Source organism: Rhipicephalus sanguineus, chromosome 3 (assembly GCF_013339695.2).
Source record: "Rhipicephalus sanguineus isolate Rsan-2018 chromosome 3, BIME_Rsan_1.4, whole genome shotgun sequence".
Classification (NCBI taxonomy): domain Eukaryota; kingdom Metazoa; phylum Arthropoda; class Arachnida; order Ixodida; family Ixodidae; genus Rhipicephalus; species Rhipicephalus sanguineus.
In genome coordinates this window covers 172,839,674-172,860,791 of record NC_051178.1, presented here as the reverse complement: position 1 = coordinate 172,860,791, position 21,118 = coordinate 172,839,674, and the positions used below count along the sequence as shown (strand labels likewise).

Here is a 21,118-nt window from a genome sequence, read left to right as displayed (position 1 = left end):
TTGGGTTCCCTATTGCTACGAGGCGAGCTCTTGCGTTTTCCCATACCCGAAGGATCGCGTCTGTCGGCAATACGGCGGGCGGTTGCCACTGCAGCGAACGAGCATCCATTAGGCGAAGCTATTTGTGTGTGTAACTTATACTCGATAAATTAAGTAGAGACATTTTGTTTCTGCGCGTGTGTATTTGCGTGTTGTCACATCCTTGTCTGCGGCGATCAACGCCCGCGGGGCGAAATGCATCCCGATTATATCCTTTCCATTGTGAATTGCTGAGTACGTAAGTATGGGGAGACTTCTCTTTATGTTCTAAGTGTATATATACCTTCTATACGTCGACCACGTGGTACTACTATTTTTTTTAGTGCCTATAGTCTGGATGTTGCGCGTATTCCACAGCCCGCAACGTTAACGCTTTGATGTTATGCTTGTTTTTTGTGTTTTCAAACTTCAGCATTTATTGTAGCGCGCGGCTTGATAGAGTACGCGACGTGTGGGCGTAAAAGTGTCAACCCTTTTATGCCCGACTTCTCACGTATGCAGCGCTGAGTTTGACGTTTCAGAAACGCTGGTGTAGGCGCGGGAAACTTAATGCTTAGTCTATAGTTTCGTTTTCGATATGGTGAAGCGATTGTCCACATGTGCGTAGTTCAATAAATCAATTATAAATTAATATACTGTGTAGGAAATAAGTGCACCATGCCGAGGCGATTCAATCACCCTTTACTTGACCACTTGATTTCCGTCGTCGTGCAGGCGAACGGCTCGGCTGGCGCAGACGACGTCGGACCGCCACCGGTGCGCGTGTGCATGCGACCTGACGCCGAGGGCCGGTTCGGCTTCAACGTGAAAGGTGGTGCCGACCAGAACTTGCCCATCCTGGTGTCCCGGGTGGTGCCGCACACGCCCGCCGACACGTGCACGCCGCGGCTGCGCGAGGGCGACCAGCTGCTACTCATCAACGGCCGGGACGTGGCCGGACTGTCGCACGATCAGGTGGGTGGGGCTTTCATGGATAGAGATGTCGTCACGCTTAACCCGAACGGCGAAGGACACGTCCTTCGCGGCTTGACCTTTAAAGGGACTGTCTACCGCTCGGAAAAAGTTTTCTGATTGTGGTTAAAATGCGAAGATCGTTCATCACATCGGCGGCAACGAGCATGCTTTTGCCCCATAAAAAAAGGAATTATATTTTTAATTTGATGGTAAAAATCATGAAAGAATGACCGCTAGCGTCACCCAACGGCGATGGGGTTCAATTTACTGGTAGGACAAGAAGTCCTCGCAGGTAGACTCATCTTGCTTAAAAACAAACATGTATAACTTAAAATTTTTTTTTACGCACTTGAGGCAGCGGTAAGTTGCGTCAGAGAGTAATTTTTGCCTTTTTTTCCTCACGTGTCTAAAAAGGCGCCCGGTGGCGCTGCTTGCGGCGCCGCCTTCGATTTCGTCTGCTTCAACTAGTGCGGAGGGACGCTATGCCATGCGGCCCTCCGCGCTGGTCGTATCATGCCACTGTATTGCTGTTCGGATGTCTCACATGTGCTGCGCTGTGAGGGCGTCCATTTATAGTCTCCTTTTGATGAATCAACTTGGCTTGGATTGCAGCAGCAGTGCTAAAATAAACGCATAAACTGCGATTACAGCAAAACAAGTGTTCTGTAATCGTAAGGCTTCATTTAACCGCTAGCGCGCTGAAAACGACTGTTACATTCATTACATTAGTGTCCAGCGAAAATAATGTAATCCTAAAGAAATCACATGTGCTTTCGGTTTTAATTTTTACCGGCACTACAATCGTCATCGCGTCCACCAACCAGTGTTGTGGGCACGTTTCACGCCAATGGAAGAAGACCGAACGCAGATCGAAAAATTGTGTTTTAAAAATTTCTACCCACTTTCCAAAGAAACCGCGGCAGGGTTGGACACTTGAGGCTGTATGCTTCCGATTGCGGTACAAAACAGAAAAGCGATGAAGGGCGGTAGACAGTTCCTTTAAAGAATCACTAGCAGGGTAACGAAAACATCTAAAGCCTTGGAAGGGAGAGACGCTTTAAGCTATAGCGCGTTCAAGACACACCGACAGGAAATATTCGTCAACCAGGAATATTTGTCATCATCAGAAGAGAAAACGCGTGTTCGTGTTAGACACAACCAAACGAATCGAACAGACGGTTAGGCCAGGGAAAGCATAGAGGACGTTAATTGTTGTGTTTAACTGTGGTGCAAAATAGACCCTCTTCATAATTATAAAGCTAGCTTTCCTGTGATGCAGTTTGTCCTATTAATTGTGGCTAGTCACTTTCGAAACAGCGTGTTCAGGCGCAGTTCGCTTGCGCTATGACGCGGAAAATGTAGACTGAGATCTCTTTATGTAAACACGCGTAATAGGCAATCCCAGAACGTGCAACTAGGACCTCCTCTCCACTTCAAACACACCAGGTGCCGCCATTAGTTGAGCGAATATGCAGCGCAGGGAAGCGCACTTGCTGATTATGAAAAGGGAATTGAAATGAATTGAAGTGGACGAAAAAATCATCCTTTCCCTAGGTGGAAAAGGGTGATTTTTCGTCCACTTCAATTCATCTTAGTTCACGTCACAATTTAAAGGGACACTAAAGGCAAATAACAATTTATGTCAGAGTGAAAGCCCAATGTATGACAACTTCTAAAACGGCAATATTATCAACAGCAGTGCCCTACTTACCGAGAAATTAAGCTAAATGTATCACATGATGAGCGCCATGAGTGGGACATTTTCGAAGTGATCCCGATGACGTAGGGAAGTCGGCCTACAATAAATCACTAGTAATCAAACTAGCAGCAGTAAAAAAAGAACATTCCGAGCAACAAAAGACGTAATAAAATGCTGTTTGTTCGTTTCCGCTTGATTCATGGAAAACAAAACCTCCGTGGCGTTGCCACGGGGAACGGCGCGCGTGGTTCAAACATGGTAGAGTTACTGTATATGCTACCTTTACAGTAACTCTAAAACATGGTTCAAAGGTTCCGTTTTCGCCGAATTGTGCCTCGCCCGTCTCAGTGGTAGTTTCGGGATCGCGTACTGCCGTGCGTGTTTTGCGCGCTCGTGAAAGTCGCTCTGACAGAAAGTTCGACAAAATGCCGCATGCGTGTGATATTGCCGGATGCCCGAATGGTGCACAACGCCAGTGCTGCAGCAAGGAAACCGGTGTGTCTTTTCACTGGGTGCCGCGGAATGAACCCTTACGCTCGAAGTGGCTTAGTGTCATGCCATTGCGCCAGTGTGCTAAACAGTCAAAACCTCTGCGTGTGTGCTCGCTGCACTTTCGTACTGAGGATTACGAGACCAACCGCAACTTGGTGACGGCTTTGAATGTGCCCATCCGAGCAAGTCTTTGCCGCAGCGCCGTTGTTGCTACTGTGGGTCCCGCTACTTCCGCTCGGCTGCTACTAGTGTCGGCGGCCGCGCAGTAAAAGCGGGCAACGTTGGGCACGGCAGCAGTGACGTATGAGAGTCGTATTTTCAGGCGGGAGATTTGAAGCGCGCTAACGCGATGCGGACCACTAAAAACGTGATTTTATTTCAAAATAAGCACTTCCTTGGCACAAAAGCAGCACTACGAGGTTTCTGGACCGCTATTTCAACAATCAACGTCGACTTAATATTTGCCTTTAGTGTCCCTTTAACCCCGGCCTAAATTGTCTGTTCGATCCGTTTGACTGTGTCTAACATATTAACGAACCCCTCGAAAAAATTTTCCTTGTGTATGTTCGTGTTAAGCACGATGGAAAGTGTGAGCACTCTTTTACGTACGCTCCAAACGCCTTGAAACTTGCATGTGTACGCACACTGTCACATCGTTATAGTCGCTGCCAACACTGTGCGCTAATATCTTACATTTTAACCAAACTAGCACGGCAAAGAGTCACTTTACATCGCGCTAGTGGCAGTACAAGAATACTACGCTGTTGTGCTACACTGTCGATGTTGGTGACGAAGTTGCGGCGGGTTGATGCGAACACTGTCCTCAGAGGTGCAGCTGTATACAGTGGTCCCCGACAGACCGCGCGGATAGGCATTGCGTGTCTAAAACGTGTGCGGTGCCGTCCGAGACGCCGTAAGGGCTTTCTAGTATGACCTGCCGGAGCAATTGGTGTAATAGCACTGCAGCCAACTTAGGCGTGCTCTCGACGGCTCGTAGCGACCACCAATCGTCTCACACCGCCACAATTGAATTCCCGTCCCGCTCGTTTTAAACCGAAAGCTAAGATTGTCGGCTTCCGTCGAATGAGGCCGGTTCATCATCCCCGAGCGAAGTATTAATGCATGTTCGAGTATTTCCTTACCTAGGCCGTCTCGTTCGCTTTGATAGGTTGACCCTGGCAACGGTATAGACACGCGAATTCCTTCCCCTCGCGTGGCGCCTCTGAGTGTTGGCACCCAGGTGAATCACCTGGCCGCCCATCGATTCGGTCTCGTTGCGCCGACCCACGCTGGCATCGATTCAGGCTCCGCGACGCCCTTTCTTCTTTTTTTGAGAAGCGCTGCACGCGCGAAGTCCTGCGTGGCTTGGCCCCTTTCCGCCACCATCCGACTTGAAGCGCAGGGCCCTCTCGGGCGACGTCCGTGGAGTGCGCGACCGAGCTTGCGTGCGCTGCCGTAGACTTTTCTTTTTTTTCGTCAGCGCTGTGCGTGCCGCGTTCTAAAGACCGACCGCGCGCATCGTTCTGTCTAGTTCGAGACGGAAAGAGTAAAGTAGCCCGTGTTACCGCCCGCTGGTCGCGATTGCGTGCCAACCGAACCGCCGAGTGCTCTTGTAATTTTGCGAGCGCCAGCCGCGGGGGCGTACCAGTGTAGCTACCTTCTTCTTTTAAAGGAGAAATGAATAAATAAAAGGATAGATGTGCATCGCTATGCGTTATGCTAGTTCCATCTATTGCTCTTTAAAGAAGAATCGTTAACTTAGCACATCAGCTAGTGTGTCGGGCAGGTTGGAAGGTCAGCTATCCGCAGTTAAAAACGCACAATAAGTAAATAAAGAAGGAAGAAAAGAAAGAAAGAAAATAAATGAATGAGTAAATAAATAAGCACGTTTTCTCGCAGTGCTGTACATGCTAGTATCCTGCACGGCGCAGGTGTTTTCGCCGCTGACTACTCTCGCCTTGCGTAGCTGCCCTTTTCGGCAGGCTAGTTTTCGATCGCCATCCTCTGTCGTGTTTTTTTTTTTTTTTTTTCCCTTCCTTACCATTGTGGCACCGCGTTCTTCCGCGTGCGCTGCCGTATTGCGTAACCTCCTTCCTCCCGCGGTTCCTATTTCATGTGTGGTCATTGGCGTTCGCTTATCGAGCGCCCCGAGGGCCCTCGCCATAGGCCATTGCGCTTCTTCCACGTCCCAGTGAAGCAACGGGCTTCTCCGCTTCGTGCCTGCAGCGTGGTGACGGTGGTTGCCGCAGCGCTGCCCTTGTTTGAGCTCATTAGGGAGCGGAACCACCAACGTCGTCTATCCGTCCCGACCCGGAGGAAATCAGAGTCGCGCTTGGAGACAGGGGGTGCCTAGCGCGCCCCCACTGTCGCGAAGCGCTTGGCGGCAACGCCGAAGGGAGGGAGGGAGGGAGGGAAGGAAGGAGAGAGAAAGAAGGGAAAGAGGAGAGCCCCGCGGATCGGGCAGCCCCAAGTGTCCCGCCGCTGCCGGAGAGAGGATCGAGCTCGTCTTCGACGCTCGCACCGCGAGCGCGCCGACCGACCTGCGTGGGCGACCACCGCCGCCGCTCGCGCCGCTGTTGACGGCGATGCGCGCGCGTGCGCCTTCTCCTCGGCTTGGGCCTCGCGTTGGAGCGGCCATGCCGACGAGCTCCGTGTTTGGCCCGTGTTACGTGTGACCGACCGGGCGGCATGAACTGCGCTCGCGCGAGCGTCGCCTCGGTGCTCGCGTCGTGGAGCCGCCGTGTGCCACCGTCTCCCGCCACCGCGTCGGGCGCCGCCGCGGCGGGCGGCTGCTGCGTGCCGCGCTGGCTGTGTGTGTTGTACGTGCGACGACTGAGGCCCGGCCTGGCGCTCTGGCTCTCGCAGGTGGTCAAGCTCATCCGGGCGCCCAAGGACAATGGAGAGCTCGTGCTCACCGTCAAGGCGCAAGGTGAGCATACTTTGAGGAAATTGCCTCTTTCTTTTTTTTTTACCTTCCCATTATTCTCTTATCAGTCTATTTTCTATGTGCCCCGTAGTAGCCTAAGGCGTCGAGATAGGGAGGCTAAAAATGGCAGGGTGTTGGGCGCACTGGTTCACGGTCATCGATACGAAAGGTGCTAGCGATATATCGACAACGATGCGCCTGTGTCGCCCCCTTTGTTGTGTTGTTTGGTTAATTCACTAGTGAGCTGTTTTTCTTCTTTCTTTTCCTGGTACGGTGTGCCCCAGTAATTTAGCGCTCGTGTAACAGTGGCATTATTATCACTACAGAATATTTGTGTGTCACGCCATGACAGCTATGTAGATTTTTAACAGCTAGCGCTTGAAGTGAGACCTACAGCTGGAATTTGTGCGTGGCGACCATACAGGCACTAAACTAAGCGAGATAACTCGTTATTATGTGTTCTTCCTTTAATTTCCTATTCATTTCTTTAACCTCACCTCCAATGTGAATTGGAAGACAACTTTTCCGTTTTCACTTTCACTCGTTATGCTTCTTATAGCTGGAGCGACATAGGTTATAGGCGTCTGCTGCAGCGCGAGTGCATTTCGAAATACTGCATATTCTTGTTGATTCTCGTCTCATGTCATAGACGGGAGCCGCACTCTTGATAGTCTTGTTCAGTTTTTCTTCTTTTTTTTCTCTTTTTTTTTCATTTAAAGACGCATGCTACTCATTAACGCGGCACGCGCAAGGGCATGTCGTGGGTGGACGCGTTTGGTTTTTCTTTCTTCTTTTTATGGCATACTGGTGCAAGATTTAATGGTTGGGTACATCGCTGCATCGTTGAGTGTGTCTGCGCACACGACCACTTTTAGTGATTCACGCTTGTTTAGAAGGGCGTAAGAAATAGCAGGGTCCTCCACAGTGACGTCGCGCCGTTGTGTATAGCGCGGCTGTGCCGACGGAGCGGCCTCCACGTATACATGTAGGCCTTTTCAATATGCAAAACCAACTATAGCTCAAAAACTTTACTTTAATAGGCATTAAAGTACCTTGAAGGCTCTCCGTGACATACGCGTACTTTGGCAGGGCGTTCAGCGACTGTCGACGTTGTGTTTATTAGACACTCGCGGAGGCAATGGAAATGAACAGTAAGGCTAAGCCAACGCTAAGCCTCCGAGTTTCGCACGCTAAACACTCGTTGCATCTGTCCTGTTGCTACGTGGTAGTAAGTGGTTGTTTATTGGAGCAAATATATACAAACGGGGGGCAAGGAAGAGGAAAACCTACGGCCACACTTCAACTGTCTAGCTCGAGCAGCTGACACCTGAACGGTGGCCGTCAGCGAATGAGGGAGCAGTAAAGGGCACGGAGAGAGGGAGGTGATAGAGGGGGCTATTTACGTATTTACAAAGATGGCTGTAATGGTTGTTCACATATGTTCACAGAAGGACGTAATGCCTCATAGTTCGCGTGTAATGCGGCTTCTCATCTCAACGGTAGTACACCTCTGCAACACTTAATGCGTGTGTAATTAGAAGTGTGCAGCGAAGCAGAGTGAAATAACAGCATCTACGAGCACAGGGGACGGCTCGGCGATCTTGATCCGGCTTATAGTAAGCGTATTCATGCAGCTTGCCTGCGTTAATCTGATGACTGTGTATAGTGTTTACGCATCGCTCGCAACGCGAAGAGCAGCGACGCGATCCGTACTTCAATTATTCGTAGTGCGCAGCGAGAAGCGAAGTGTGTGTCGATTACGTTGTCAGTAGGTACTGACTGAAGCGGGAAAACAAAACTCTGGAGGTTAGGGTGTTGGCATAGAAGCCCTTCAAACTCTTCTTTTTCGAAGCTTAACCAACCAGTGTCTCTAACTTTACGATCTAACGAACAAGCTTCTCAAACTCGCACAGACGCAAAATAAAGAATGAGACGCATGAGGGGTCCTTGTAATCTTTTGCATTTTTTCCCGGTGTCTTAGTTACTTTCTTAACATTCTAGCGGTGCTTTAGGAAAACACGGAATCTCTATACCAACTTCTCTAACCTTCCTTAGAACCTACATACGGTTCTTAACTTCGTTATGTAAATTATATTCGCCAGACTGTAAACTGTGCCTAGATCGAGAGCGCGCTGCATTGCGCCCGCCTAGTTCAGAAAGGCTTCGCGACCTCCCTTTGCTTATCCGGGGCTTGACTGATGGCGGCTTCGCAGTGAAGTTCGCTTTCCTTCTCCCGTTTCCGCTGTATTTATCGTTTTGTTTTTTTAGATTGTCTTTTACGTGCTCGAAGCTGCGTGCATAATGCGCTTGGAGTGCGTGCGTGCGCCTGCGCGAGGAGCGGGAGGGAGCGTCTCTCGGAAGCAGCGGCAACGAAACGCGGAAGCGATTTCTCCGACCCAAGGCCGCACGCGCGTGCGCGCGCGTAGTTGGGCTTCTCCTCGACGGTGCTTTCCGTGCGGAGAAGCACGCTTTACGAGGGGTTGTTACGGTGCCGGCTGCTGCAGCCGCTGCTGCTACTATACCGACGCGGTGCTTTCGGCCGAGGTCCGTGTGGGCGCGTATCGATCTCGGCAAGTGTTATGATCACAACATCGGCTTCCGTAATCTCTTCTCCGCGCGCAGGAGGGGGCTTTAAAACGCGTACTCGCGCTGTCCCCGAAAAGTTCGGACGGGCGAAAGGAGTGGAGGTTGAAAGGACTAAATTGTTGTTGACGTCCCTGTGCCCTGGGCGCTGTGCTGCTTTAAAGCGTGGGAAGAGGTTCAGTTCTGAGAGCCCCGTATGTGGAAATACGCTCTAGGGGCCGGCTTTTGTCGCCGCATATGACGGCGAAAAGAGAGACGCGAGTTTTTTTAAGGCCAGTGGGAAGTGAGACGGATTCTGTTTTATCGACGTAGTTTTAACGACCTTTCGCTCTTCTGCATGTATCTCCGCGTCGCGTTCAGTAACAAGTAATACAGTACCTAGAGATCACTTATAAAAGACGCATTGGAGTAACGGCCGTCTCTCTAGAAACCAAAATATAATGAGCAGCGCGGTTCCCGACTCCGACGAGAAAGACATCCGAGAAGGGTCCGAAACCGCCCTATCGGGGAGCGGGTGACCGGACCATTAATTGCAGCTGACTGCAAGCGCCGTTCGCCGCTTTGCTTCTTTTGTCGCCTTCGCGCCGCATATTATTGACACTGTTCCGCTCGGTTCTCCTCCACGCATTTGGAGAATGCCGAGCGTCGACGGGCTCGCAATTAATTGTGTCGTCGACGTCTTTCTTTTTCCACCGCCTCTGCGCCCATTTTTCTCACCCCCCCCCCCCTCCCCTCCGTTCCCACGCTCGCCTCGTTCCTTTCTTTCCCTTTACGTGCGACGCTTTTCCTTTTACGTGGGCGCACTCTCCTCTCTCTTCCTCCTCCCCTCCTCCTCCCCCGTTGCCTTTCTCCGTGGGCGCCAACCCTAGTCCCCGCAGGCGAGCAGATCGAGGAGCCCGACTTTCAGTACATTCCGGACTCTGCAGTGGCTGGCCGGGGCAACCGTGCCGGCGGGGGTGCGCTGGCCGAGTCGATGCTGCTCTTGGCCGAGGGTCTCGAGAGCGGCGCCACCATCGCCCAATTTGAGGTAAGAAAGGCCAGGGTTGCCTACGCATGTTTTTTTATTGTTATTTCTTCAAAACGCTGTTTAGTTAGTTTTTTTTTTTGTTACTTATTGAAGAGTTTGCAAGACCACGAAGTAATTCAGTGAACGACGAGCTTTGTGTCTCCATCGCATAAATCTTCCTTTCTTGCTCTACATTTTTTTCGAAGAACTGGTAGAATTGTCAGAGATTACCCACCCATTCAGTTCTTTAGAGGATGTGTGCACTGTGAGCTGGCCGTGTGTTGCACCAGTTCATGTCACCATGCAGTGGGACAGAAGGGAGGCCTAGTAAAACACATGTAATACAAATGCATTTGTCAGGTGAATTGATTGCATTACCCATGCATTTTATTACTTCCTTTTGCCAGTGCTGAAGGGCCCAAATAAGTAAATGAAGATCACATAGAATTGTTCTCCAAGCCTACAGGAATGACAGCTTTAGTCTTAAATCACTCTCGTTTCTTTTTCTTTTTTTTTTCTCTCTCCTTACCTTGCAGCAACTGTACCGCAAAAAGGCTGACTTTACGATGAAATGTGCCAGGCTGCCTGCCAACCTGTCCAAGAATCGTTACAGAGATATCTCCCCATGTGAGTGTAAAAGCAGATCATTTCTCACTTTACTATTTTGCTTTCTTGTTTTCGCTTGCTGTTTCAGTTCGCGTTTTGTCGTCCTGTACATAATCGAAACATTGAGCATTGAAAGAACCGAGAAGCTGTGCTGTAAACCCATTTTTATTGTAGTTTTGAATAAATTCATTAGTTGGGGTGCATTGCAGGAAACTTAAAGGCAAGCCTTTGCTTTCTTGAAGCGCCAATAATTCCTCTGTACTTGAAATTGTGTGGTTTCTTCTTAAACTGCTGTGCATAAGAAATATAGGAAACAAGTTCTTCCACACCAGGAAGTGCTCAATAGATATGTGTCCTACCCTTGGTTGATTGAAGACCACTATCACATTGTTAAGAAATTCTTCTAATACTTAAGAAGCGTGTCGACTTGGTCTTGTTGGTTTGTCATCATCGTAAACTGTTGCGCATGAAAGACATAGACAGGTAACACAAAAAGACACACACGGAGTGCACTGCCTTTTCACTGCTTTTTTTCACCCCAGCGTTTTTTGTTTTTTCTTCTTATAAATTTGTCCTCAACTCTCTGGGATTGGTGAGCACGTGAGTGGTGTGTTTCATGGAAGTTCTCTTCGTATATTTTTCAGATGATGCCACTCGAGTCATCCTTCAGGAAGGCACGTCTGGGGACTATATAAATGCTAGTTATGTAAATGTAAGTGCTTAAAGTTTTTTTGTTTTCATGCGTTGTTTAAGTACTACTATAGTGAAATGTAAAAAACTTGGTACTCTTTCAGTTGATACTCTCTGCATTTGTTTGGTAGAAGGATGTTTAAAAGTTGGTAAAAAGGTTTATTATTAGTGGGAAAAAATGAAGGGCAGAACATTTTTTTCTGCTTTTTTGGTTTTTTTAATGTAGCGCTTACATGATCAAGTTCAAGATGATAGTGAATATCGTGGTATTTTTCACTATCTAGGACCCCTTTTTAAAAAAAAAAAAATCTATGAAAGCTTTCATGTTGAGTCCTTGCCTGCTTTCACGTGTGCTGTACTCTTGTCACTATTTATCAAACCGTTTGAACAATGCTGTACACATTGCCAGAATCTATGACGTCACAGCTGGTACATGGGTCTCAAAGCAGCGTTGTCACCACTGTGTAAAGTCTCGTATTACCAAGCCTCCAATAAGAGTCACCTTAGGAACAATCAGGTGTAATGTATCATTATAGCACTCAACTATGTTTTCTTAGCAGCTCTCTGAAGAGCTGGGGCTTCATAGATGTCACGGGAACTTTATACATGTCCATTGAGTGATTGGTAGACAACTATCCAGTACCAGTAGGGTTGTTCCCATTAACTTAATGGCCTTACTGAAAGTCATTTAAGCGATTCTAAGCTTTATGTAACTGCAAACAATATGTAATAAGTTTTTTCACATCTGATGCTTGAATTTTAACTCTCTGTTTCCTTTCTCTTTCCTGCACAGATGAACATCCCCACATCGGGCATTGTAAATAGGTACATAGCCACACAAGGTCCTTTGCCCAACACCACGATAGACTTTTGGGAGGTGAGCACTGACTTCTGTAGCCACTAATCGCTTAATGCTTGCTGTTTCACTGAACTGACACAGGACTGTATACGTTTGCATCTACAGTCGCTTTGTGCCGTATTGACATAAACAGCTCTTTATTGTGCTGATTTAGTCACCTAAATCAAAAGGAAGGTGTTCATATGTCGCAGCATTACAGGAATATAAGTGAATTCGCAATGCACTGAAGTATGACGTGAATTTGCATTCTCTAACAAGCTCTTGCATATGGTTGTAAGTGGGTGAGTGCAGATGAGTACATTTCTGTTTAGTAAACCTTATACTAGCAGTTGAACTTGCCATAAAGTCTCTGGAATCACTAATATAACACAATTGCTTGACGGCCTCGGTTATCTCACCTCCTCTTCCATGTATTTATAGTTCATGGCTGAAACTACGTGACAGCAAGCACCACACCGAATATCTGTATATTCTTTGTGCTTTGGTCTAGTAGTTGCAAGCCATGGTATGAACATCCTGCCAAAAGTAGAGCTTTACGGATGCACCCCACACGCACGAAAATGCATGCGACTCGAAACACAACTAAAGCAGCCGTCGTGCAACAGATCGCTTGGTCGATCACCCGGCTTTGCAAATCTAGAAGCTGTCGCTCGTCGCCTGGAAGTTGTATGACCGACTATGTGAAACAGGATGCAAGAAGCTGGAACAGGATGTATGTGAGTGACGCTCTGCCGGCACTGCTCATAAAAAGCAAATAACCAAACATTCATGCATGCCAGAACAAAAAAATATGAGTGAGACTTCCAGACATATTCTATGTCATTATCGCTCCAGTTTCAGTACAGAGTAGCCGCTCTCATGGCAGCAACACTAGAAATTCGTTGCCAATGTCGTCATGTGAATGGGGTTTGGTTCAGTAAGTGACAGCTTGAGCATTGGTATCTCTGTCATATCGCTCGTTGCCATCACGTAGACTTTCGCCCATATGGGGTTTGCCCTTTAAGCACTTGACCTTGTTCTGTGAAAAGCGACAATAGAAAACTTGGCTTATTTCACATGAAAGGTTGAGAGTGCTGAGTGAAGAAAAGAATGATTGACACATTAATGCACACCACATGACTCTTTTCTGATGAAGAGATAGTGCTTACAGCTGGAGCTTCTTTGTGTAATCGTTAGATCACGATGCTTGTGCTGTTTGGTGATGGGGTAAAGGTGAAGAGGAAGAAATGTTGCTACATAACAAGGAACTCTGTGGTAACTTTTGTTTTGATGCAGTGCTACTTTCGGTTCGTGAAAGAAACACTAGAGGGGAACACTTCTCGACCATGTGTTAAGAAAGGACCAGGAAAGGCTGGAAAGGAGCATGCGATTGTTTAATTATCGGGAGGGGATTCAGGGGAGTGAACCACGGCAATCATTGTGACCTGAGCGATTCTGCTTGCAGATGGTATGGGAGCAGCAGTGCACTCTGGTGGTGATGCTGACAACACTGGTGGAGCGGGGCCGCATCAAATGTCACAAGTACTGGCCAGACCTGTACGAAACAGACACCTATGGACACCTGCAGGTCAGTGGGGTCATTGTTTGGGTAAGCCTGTGCTATAGTACTGCACAGTGGTTCAGTTGTCATATAACAATGACAGCAAAAATGACCTTGACAAAGACCACGGGCACAAGATACATGCGCTTACTGTTCACATTGCCTTTTCCATTATCTCTGGTGCTGTTATTCGACCTCCACATATCTTGCCCGTTTAAAGGTTTTACTTGTTCCTGGCTCAAGGCTGACGCCAATGCAGTTATTGTAGTGAATGTCAGAATTCTGATATGTAATGGGAAGCTTAGATGTTGAGCACATCTTGCTTATTGCTGCCACTGTGATTAATATAGCTTGCTTTAGTGCACACATTGATGTGACTGCTCTCTGGAAAACCATCCATTTTTCTCCAGAAGTCTCAACTCCAAATTAGCAGGTGTGCAGGCCATCCACTATTATTTGCATGTAGGTCCATGTTACAAACTTGTAAAAGTGTGCTAGTGCACTTAATTATGGCAAAAAGCAAGATTGAATGAAGAAAGATTACCGATTATAGCCACAGAAGGCAGTTCTAATCACACAGTGCACGTGGAATTTGTTGGTCATCACAGTCTTCTTTTTAGTCAGGATAATGCGAACCCTTTGTATAGCAGAAAGTTGCTTCAGCTGTTGTGGATGCAAGTTGCAACTGTATATGAATTTCACATGCAATGTCATTATGTATTCTGCCTTAGTTAAATCTATTGTATTTGTTTGAGAGTGCAGATCTGGTGATCACGTCATGTCTAAACAAGAAAGAGTTCTTAGGAGGACTGCAAAATATTATCTTCACTTTGTTGCTTCTAATGCCATGACTTCTTTTCTAACACAGTTCTTTCTTTCAAGAAGAATTCGCATTCTTTTTAATAGAGGTTGTCCTTTTTTTTTTGTGCAGGTGTCTTGTGTAAGGCAGAAAGAAACACCATCCTTTGCTTTTCGTGAATTCACCCTCATAAACACACAGGTAAGCTGTCATTCCTGGGTTATTTCCTCAAGAGCTTTGCTGAAGCAGCGTACATTACTAACTTCGTGTAAGTAGAGCAGTAGTATAGGGACTGTCGAGAATTGCATTTAACATCACATAGATTCATTGAAGCACATGTAATACTGGCCTCCTACTCGCTCTCTGCCACTAAAGACCTGGTTGGTGACAGTTGTCCCTATGTGAGTGGTATTGTGTTAATGCTATCCATTTTCTGCAACACTGCAATGTGTTAGACATAATCTAAAGTAGACGTACCGTATTTTCGCGCGTATAACCCGCCCCTGCGTATAATCCGCACCCCCACTTCCAGCTCGCCGAGAAAAAAAAAAAATCCTCGCGTATTGCCCGCACATTCGATATACAGGAAAGGCTGTACAAAAGCTACTGCTCAGGTAACAAAGCACATATGTAGACAGAAAAAGCTTTATTTAGCAAGCAGAATACGCTGCCTGCAAGGCCAGTCACAATCACTCACTGTCACTGCTCTCGCTGGAGCTATCACTTGAGCCGCAGTCCTCACTGTTATGCACAAGGTCATCTTCGGTTCCATCCATGTTGTTTGTGATGCAGCATTTTTTGAAACTTTTCCGCACCATCTCACCTGGAATGGCCTTCCATGCTTCGACAATCCACTTGCAGAATAGGGCAATATCAGGCCTTCGGACTCGCCCTGTCGGCGTCAAGTCGTAGAGGCCTTCGGCCATCCACTCGGCGTAATAGCGCTTGACATGTGCTTTGAAGGGCTTGTTAAGCGACACATCTAGAGGCTGCAACATTGACGTCATTCCACCGGGTATAACAACTAAGTCAGTCCCGTTGCGTGAAAGGCGGTCCTTCACTTCCTCAGTTGTGTGGCCGCGGAACGAGTCAAGAACGAGCATGGACCTCTTTGCGAGCATCGCACCAGGCCTCTTCTCCCATACCGTCTTGACCCAGTCCACGAACAAGTCACTGTTCATCCACGCGTTCTCGTGTGCGCGCACCACCACACCGGCAGGCAAATGAATCTTGGGAAGAGTTTTCCTTTTCAAGATGACGTACGGTCGCAGTTGCGTGCCGTCGGCGAGGGCACAAAGCAGTACTGTGACGCGCAGTTTCGTGTTCCCGCCGGTCAGCACGCTCACCGAACTGCTGCCCGTCTTCTCAATCGTTGTGTCCAACGGCATTTCAAAATAAACAGGAGTTTCGTCCGCATTGCCGATTTGCGAGAAAATGTAATCGTGCTGCTTTCGCAGGCCAATTACATATCTCTGGTACTTGAGCAGCTTCTCCTCGTAAGAAGCCGGCAAGCGTTGACATATTGTAGTCCGCCGTCTGATTGAGAGCCCTTGCCTCTTCATAAAGCGGTGCAGCCATCCGCGGCTCGCACGGAACCTGTGAGGTAGGCCTAGCTCCCTCGACAGTCGCCGCGCTTCCACTTGGGCCATCTCGGTCGATACGGCGTGACCCCTGCTTCTCACATCTTCGATGAACTTTACTAGCTGCACCTCCAGCTCAGGGTAGGCGCCGGTCTTGGGGCCACGAAATGACCTACGGTCGCGGTGCGCGGCTTGCAGGCTGTCTTTGTTCTTTCTCCACAGTCGCACGCAGGACTCGTCCACATCGTGCCGTCTTCCCGCTTCGCGATTTCCGAATTCCTCGGCGACAGCGATGATCTTAAGCTTTTGCTGTGCGGTGAAGGACTGCCGCCGGGCGCTACTCATGGTGACAGAATAGGTCGACTTAGGCTTGGCGAACGGGTCGAGATGTGGAGAACTAGCGATATCAACGAGGCAAAGAGAGCTCACACTCGGCAACAACTTATCTTGACAGTTGACAGCACCGTGGAAGCAACAGAACCGAAATGCATGCCTGCTACCGCGTCAAAAAGTAGTACTTAAATTTACTGATAATATCTCATTTGCCTTGCTAAAATAACTACTGCTTTATTTATTATGGAACTCAAACAGTTGCGGGAAGTCGTAGGTAAGATACAGGTATTGTTCACTTTGCAAAAATGCCTTCCTTTTCTTTCTATTTCTTAGACAGCACCACCTTTTCGGCAAGCCCTTTTCCAAAGTAAACATGGCGTCCGTGACGTAGGGACAAGTGGAGGGTGGTGGAGGATGGTTGGAGGGTCACTGTGCGGCCGCAAACATCCAAAAAAATATACTTGTAATGTGACAGTGAGGTTTACACTGAACAATCGAAATGTCTTTCCCCGAACGTTTTTCTAAACGCTTCAACGATGCAAGCAAGCGAAACCGAAATCGGCCGCAAGCTGCCGTACTACTTGCGGAGCAACACGAATTTGCGGAAACCGCCTCCGTAGCCTTCGCTACACTGTAAAGCGGCTTCACGGCACAATACGTATTGCTGTGAAGCAGCACTATAGGAAAACCCCCGCGTATTATCCGCACCCCTACTTTGCCACTGAAATTTTCGGGTTTTTGGTGCGGGTTATACGCGCGAAATTACGGTAAGCAGAAGTCTTTGGAATAGTTGGTGTCATATGGCAGGAGGCCCTCATGGCATACAAATGTTTCTGCAAAATACGTGAAGTTGCGGAACCTTGTCTCCACCCAAAATATTGGCTAGCATTCTTCAGAACATTACAGCAAAGTAGTGTCTCCTCTGCTTCTCCTTCCTTTCAAAGAAGTTCCCAGTGTCTCACCAAAACTGTTGTGCAGAACCGGGAGGAGCGGCACATCACCCACATGCAATACTTAGCGTGGCCAGATCACGGAGTGCCCGAAGAGGCCTCGGAGTTCCTGGGGTTCGTGCAACGTGTCCGGAGAAGCAGAGATGGCATGGTGGAGCCCACCGTGGTGCACTGCAGCGCGGGCATCGGCCGCACGGGCGTCCTCATCCTCATGGAGACTGCCATGTGCCTCATCGAAGCCAATGAGCCTGTCTACCCGCTGGACCTCACGCGTGACATGCGGGATCAGCGGGCTATGCTCATCCAGACCTCTGTGAGTATTTTGCCCTAATGCTGTTCCTAACCATAGCTATGCTTGCATGTTAAGACACATTTAATCACAACAAGTTAAAAACAGTAAACCTAGAACATTGCACTTGTTTCACACTTTTGATATGAAATGTGATAGTTCCAGCGAGAAAAAGAACAGTCGAATCTTTATTAGAAATATCTACGTAATCAACACTATTGAGACATTTTCTGTGTTTGAGATAAGAGCCGCTGTTACAAAACTGGAGACTAGAAATACTGTGTACACATTGTCAAAAGCTCCCAAAGAGTGTTAATCTGATAATAACTCACATCTGTTCACCATATTTCACCTTTCAAAGAGTTCAATGCTGCAGTAGTTAGAATAATTAAGACTGAAGAGTGCGACTACAAAATTCATATGAAGCAAATTAGAAAACGAGGAGTAGTTCTGAGAGGAAAACCAAGAATTCTCCACTGGCAGTATATAATGTGCTGATATCAAGGTGGTTGTACAAAGTGCGCATAGAAGCAAGGCAAAAGCAAGAATGAAGGTTAGTTCCCACATCAAGTCACTGATAATAGCCATGTGGCACACCCTCTTCTGATTCAAAGCAATTTGTAAATTTAGTATTGGGTACATATACTCAAACCTCATTATAACGAAGTTACATCTTACACGAAAATTATATCGTTATATCCGAAAATTCATTATAAATGTATATTCCTAACACTGTGTCTATTGCAAGAATATTCTTCATATATACTTCGTTATAACCGATATTTCATTATACAGTGAAATCTCGGTATAACGAACTTCAGGGGACCGCGGAAAAATGTCCGTTATTCTGAAAGGTCGTTATAGTGAAAGCCCAAAAATTTACCATAACAATAGAATTTCAGTAACGCAAACGTCCTACCTTTGCAACGGTACGTCCTTGAACTCGTTTCTCACAACAATGCACACGTGAACGTCAGACAAGGCACGTTTATTTGAAATAGTCCGTGATCGTTTTTTTGACGGGTGCAGCACAAACTCTGCGTCACGAACGATTCTAGACCGTCCGCATTTTTATCCGCCGCTTCGGTCGCTGTTCCGCTTTTTTCTATGAATATGCGGAGTTTCCTCAAGTAGTCCAACGCATCTGTGGCCGACACGGACTCGTCGCGATCTTCGGGTGCTACCGTGACATCGTCGTCCATGTCATCGCTGCAATCCTTTAAGGCCCAGCTGCATGCACGCGAGTTTCGAGCGACGGCCGACAGGATTTGCTGTCGCGGAGGGCCATCCATCGCCGTCGCTTGTCGCAGGGTTGCAATCGCGAAACGATGCTATTTCCGATTCCACACGGCTGGCTGATCGCGCTGATAACGCGGACGGACCGTCGTTCTGACCACTGGCCAAGCGCGAAAAGCACGAAAGGCATTGGAATCTGAAATAGAATCGTTCCGCGATAGCATCCCAGGTTTCTGGAAAGCCAGAAAACATCGCTTGTCGCCCGGAAGTGAGCGATATCCAACAACATGGCAGCATCTCTGACCCTTGCTTCGGTTGCAATTTGCTCGTGATGCTTCCAATCGGCGCGTACTTCAAGGAATGCAAGTTATAGACTACCTTATTTACAGCCCCATCTCACGCGGAGAGCGAGGCAGCGGCCGTATTTTGTCGTTATTTATGATCGACGGTTCGTTTTGATGTTTCGGTGGTAGCTTGCTGCATTGGTGGTAGCTTGCTGCAATGTCAACATCGTCGTCGTGTGAGGTAGCCCTTCTCCCTGCGAAGCAACGATGTGAGGCGCTGCGGCTTTTCTTAAACGTTCTATGACAGCAAGAGGAAACGTTGTCGAGATGCGCCTCGTGGACTAACCCCGACATAACGCTGTTTACAAAAAAGTGCGACGTAGCGTAGGCAGCGTACGCTTCCGGGCGCCCCATGGGATCACAGCAGATACTACTGCCGCGGTTAAACATAAGATTGCGAAAAAAGGAAGTCCCGAAACGCTTTTATGGCATCTTTATCTCAAACAAGACAGTAATAAATTTGGCATGTCATTCGTCTACTCTGTAATTCTTTTTCGTAATTTGCCTGCGTGCGCGCAATAGTTTTCAATCGAGCAGCGCGACGGAGCCCGTTTGTCGCAGTCGCCTTCGCTCGAAAGTCGCGTGCTATGCATGCGGTTGGGCCTTTACAAAACCTGATGCGTTGTCGCCTCCGCAACGAAGGGGAAAAAAAAAAGTTCCCCGCCCGCGTCTTTCTCCTCCCGTGCCATCTCAGGTTTTAGCGGGAGGGCGTCCGCTCTTCGCGCTGCGTCGTCTGCTACCTTACAGCTCCGACTGCCATGACCGATACACTGAAATCTAAGAATCCTCGCATTTCGGGATATAAGTTCGTAGTACTGAGGTGTTGTTAAGATTACATGGGAATTAAATAACGATCGTTATTCTGAAATGTTCGTTATTCTGAAGTTCGTAGTAGTGAAATATTTTTACATTGAAACTATAAGCAGTCGGCACGGGATTTCTTAAAAGTTCGTTAATTTGAAATGTTCGTTAATGTGGTGTTCGTTGTAACGAGATTTGACTGTACTAGGCTTGTGCGAATAGTAAATTTTACGTCCGAAGCGAATTCGAAGCGAATTTCGAAGCGAATTCGAATAGTTTATATCACATATTATAAATAAAAATGGGCATATTTGTCATGACCTAACTAACCAGCGCGATGTTTTTAAAGTTGAAATGAGGCATATGCATACGTCATTCTTTTTGGTTCAAAGGGAAGTGGAAACAACTTTGAGTAATAGCAGGATTTGACTTTCGGTAGAATGTAAGTGATAACCTGTAAAATATGTTATGTTTTAAATTTTACTATACTTAGAGCATATAAGCCGGTATAACAAGCTTTTAAACTTAAAAACTTATGCATCGATGTGCGGGTAATACAGTAAAACCTCATTAATTCGAATTCTGTTATTTCGAAATCCCGCATAATTAGAAGGATTTCCTTGGCCCCATATTTTGCAATGTAATTTTGAGTGGATAACGTCAAGCGGCGGTCAGTACCAGCCCGGTTAATTCAGAAACTTTGGGTGCCATGTGCCAATTCCCCGATCCCGATTTAGCCGCAAATCCGCAGAAACGATGGCCCTTAGGAGCCACAAGGCAATGCAGTGTAGCGATACTAATGAGTGACAAGTGAAGCATCCCAGCCTCGCTGCTGCCAGCGCAAGAAAAAAAAACTAAACAAAAGGCAGTCTCGTGATCACCTGAAATGTGCGCCTGCGGAAAAGAAGACGTGCTTCACTGCAACACAGCAGTGACACGTGGGCAGCATGACGCATGCTCCTCTCAACGTCAGCGCGTCATGATTTACCCATTCTGTCTGGGAAAATAGAGAAATTAATAAAGGGCGGTCTGACGGAATTCGCGATATATGCGAACCTCCGATTGGCGGTTGTTTCGGCAATTTGCGCACTTGCACTGCTGGCGGAGTACTTGCCTGCAACGCCTACTTCGAAAACCAGTTCGAAAACTTCAATGATCATCTTTTCCAACCAGAACACATCGCGAATTTCGTCACACTGGTCATTATTAAATTCTTTATTTTACCAGAAAGAATGGGCGAATGGTCGCATCATGACGCGCTTACGCTGCGAGGAGCAGGTGACATGCTGCCTGCGTGTCACCACTGTGTTGCAGCGAAGCACGTCTTTTCCGCAGGCGCGCATTTCAGTTGACCACGAGACCGTTTTTTTTCCTGTTTCTTTTTTCTTTTCT

The 21,118-nt window shown here is 47.6% G+C and overlaps 1 protein-coding gene across 4 annotated transcripts in view; it reads left to right on the top strand.

Moving 5' to 3' along the window:
- Positions 1-21,118, top strand: part of LOC119387683 (tyrosine-protein phosphatase non-receptor type 4) — a 253,973-nt gene that overhangs the window by 225,275 nt on the left and 7,580 nt on the right. For 3 of the 4 annotated variants that reach the window (XM_037655156.2, XM_037655152.2, XM_037655153.2), the window contains exons 16-24: positions 754-993; positions 6,050-6,113; positions 9,563-9,720; positions 10,236-10,326; positions 10,950-11,017; positions 11,789-11,872; positions 13,299-13,421; positions 14,326-14,394; positions 17,085-17,369. In XM_037655156.2, the coding sequence (XP_037511084.1) occupies positions 754-993; positions 6,050-6,113; positions 9,563-9,720; positions 10,236-10,326; positions 10,950-11,017; positions 11,789-11,872; positions 13,299-13,421; positions 14,326-14,394; positions 17,085-17,369 (1,182 nt within the window). The remainder of the gene's footprint in view (positions 1-753; positions 994-6,049; positions 6,114-9,562; positions 9,721-10,235; positions 10,327-10,949; positions 11,018-11,788; positions 11,873-13,298; positions 13,422-14,325; positions 14,395-17,084; positions 17,370-21,118) is intronic. The other variant, XM_037655157.2, reaches the window with a different exon arrangement.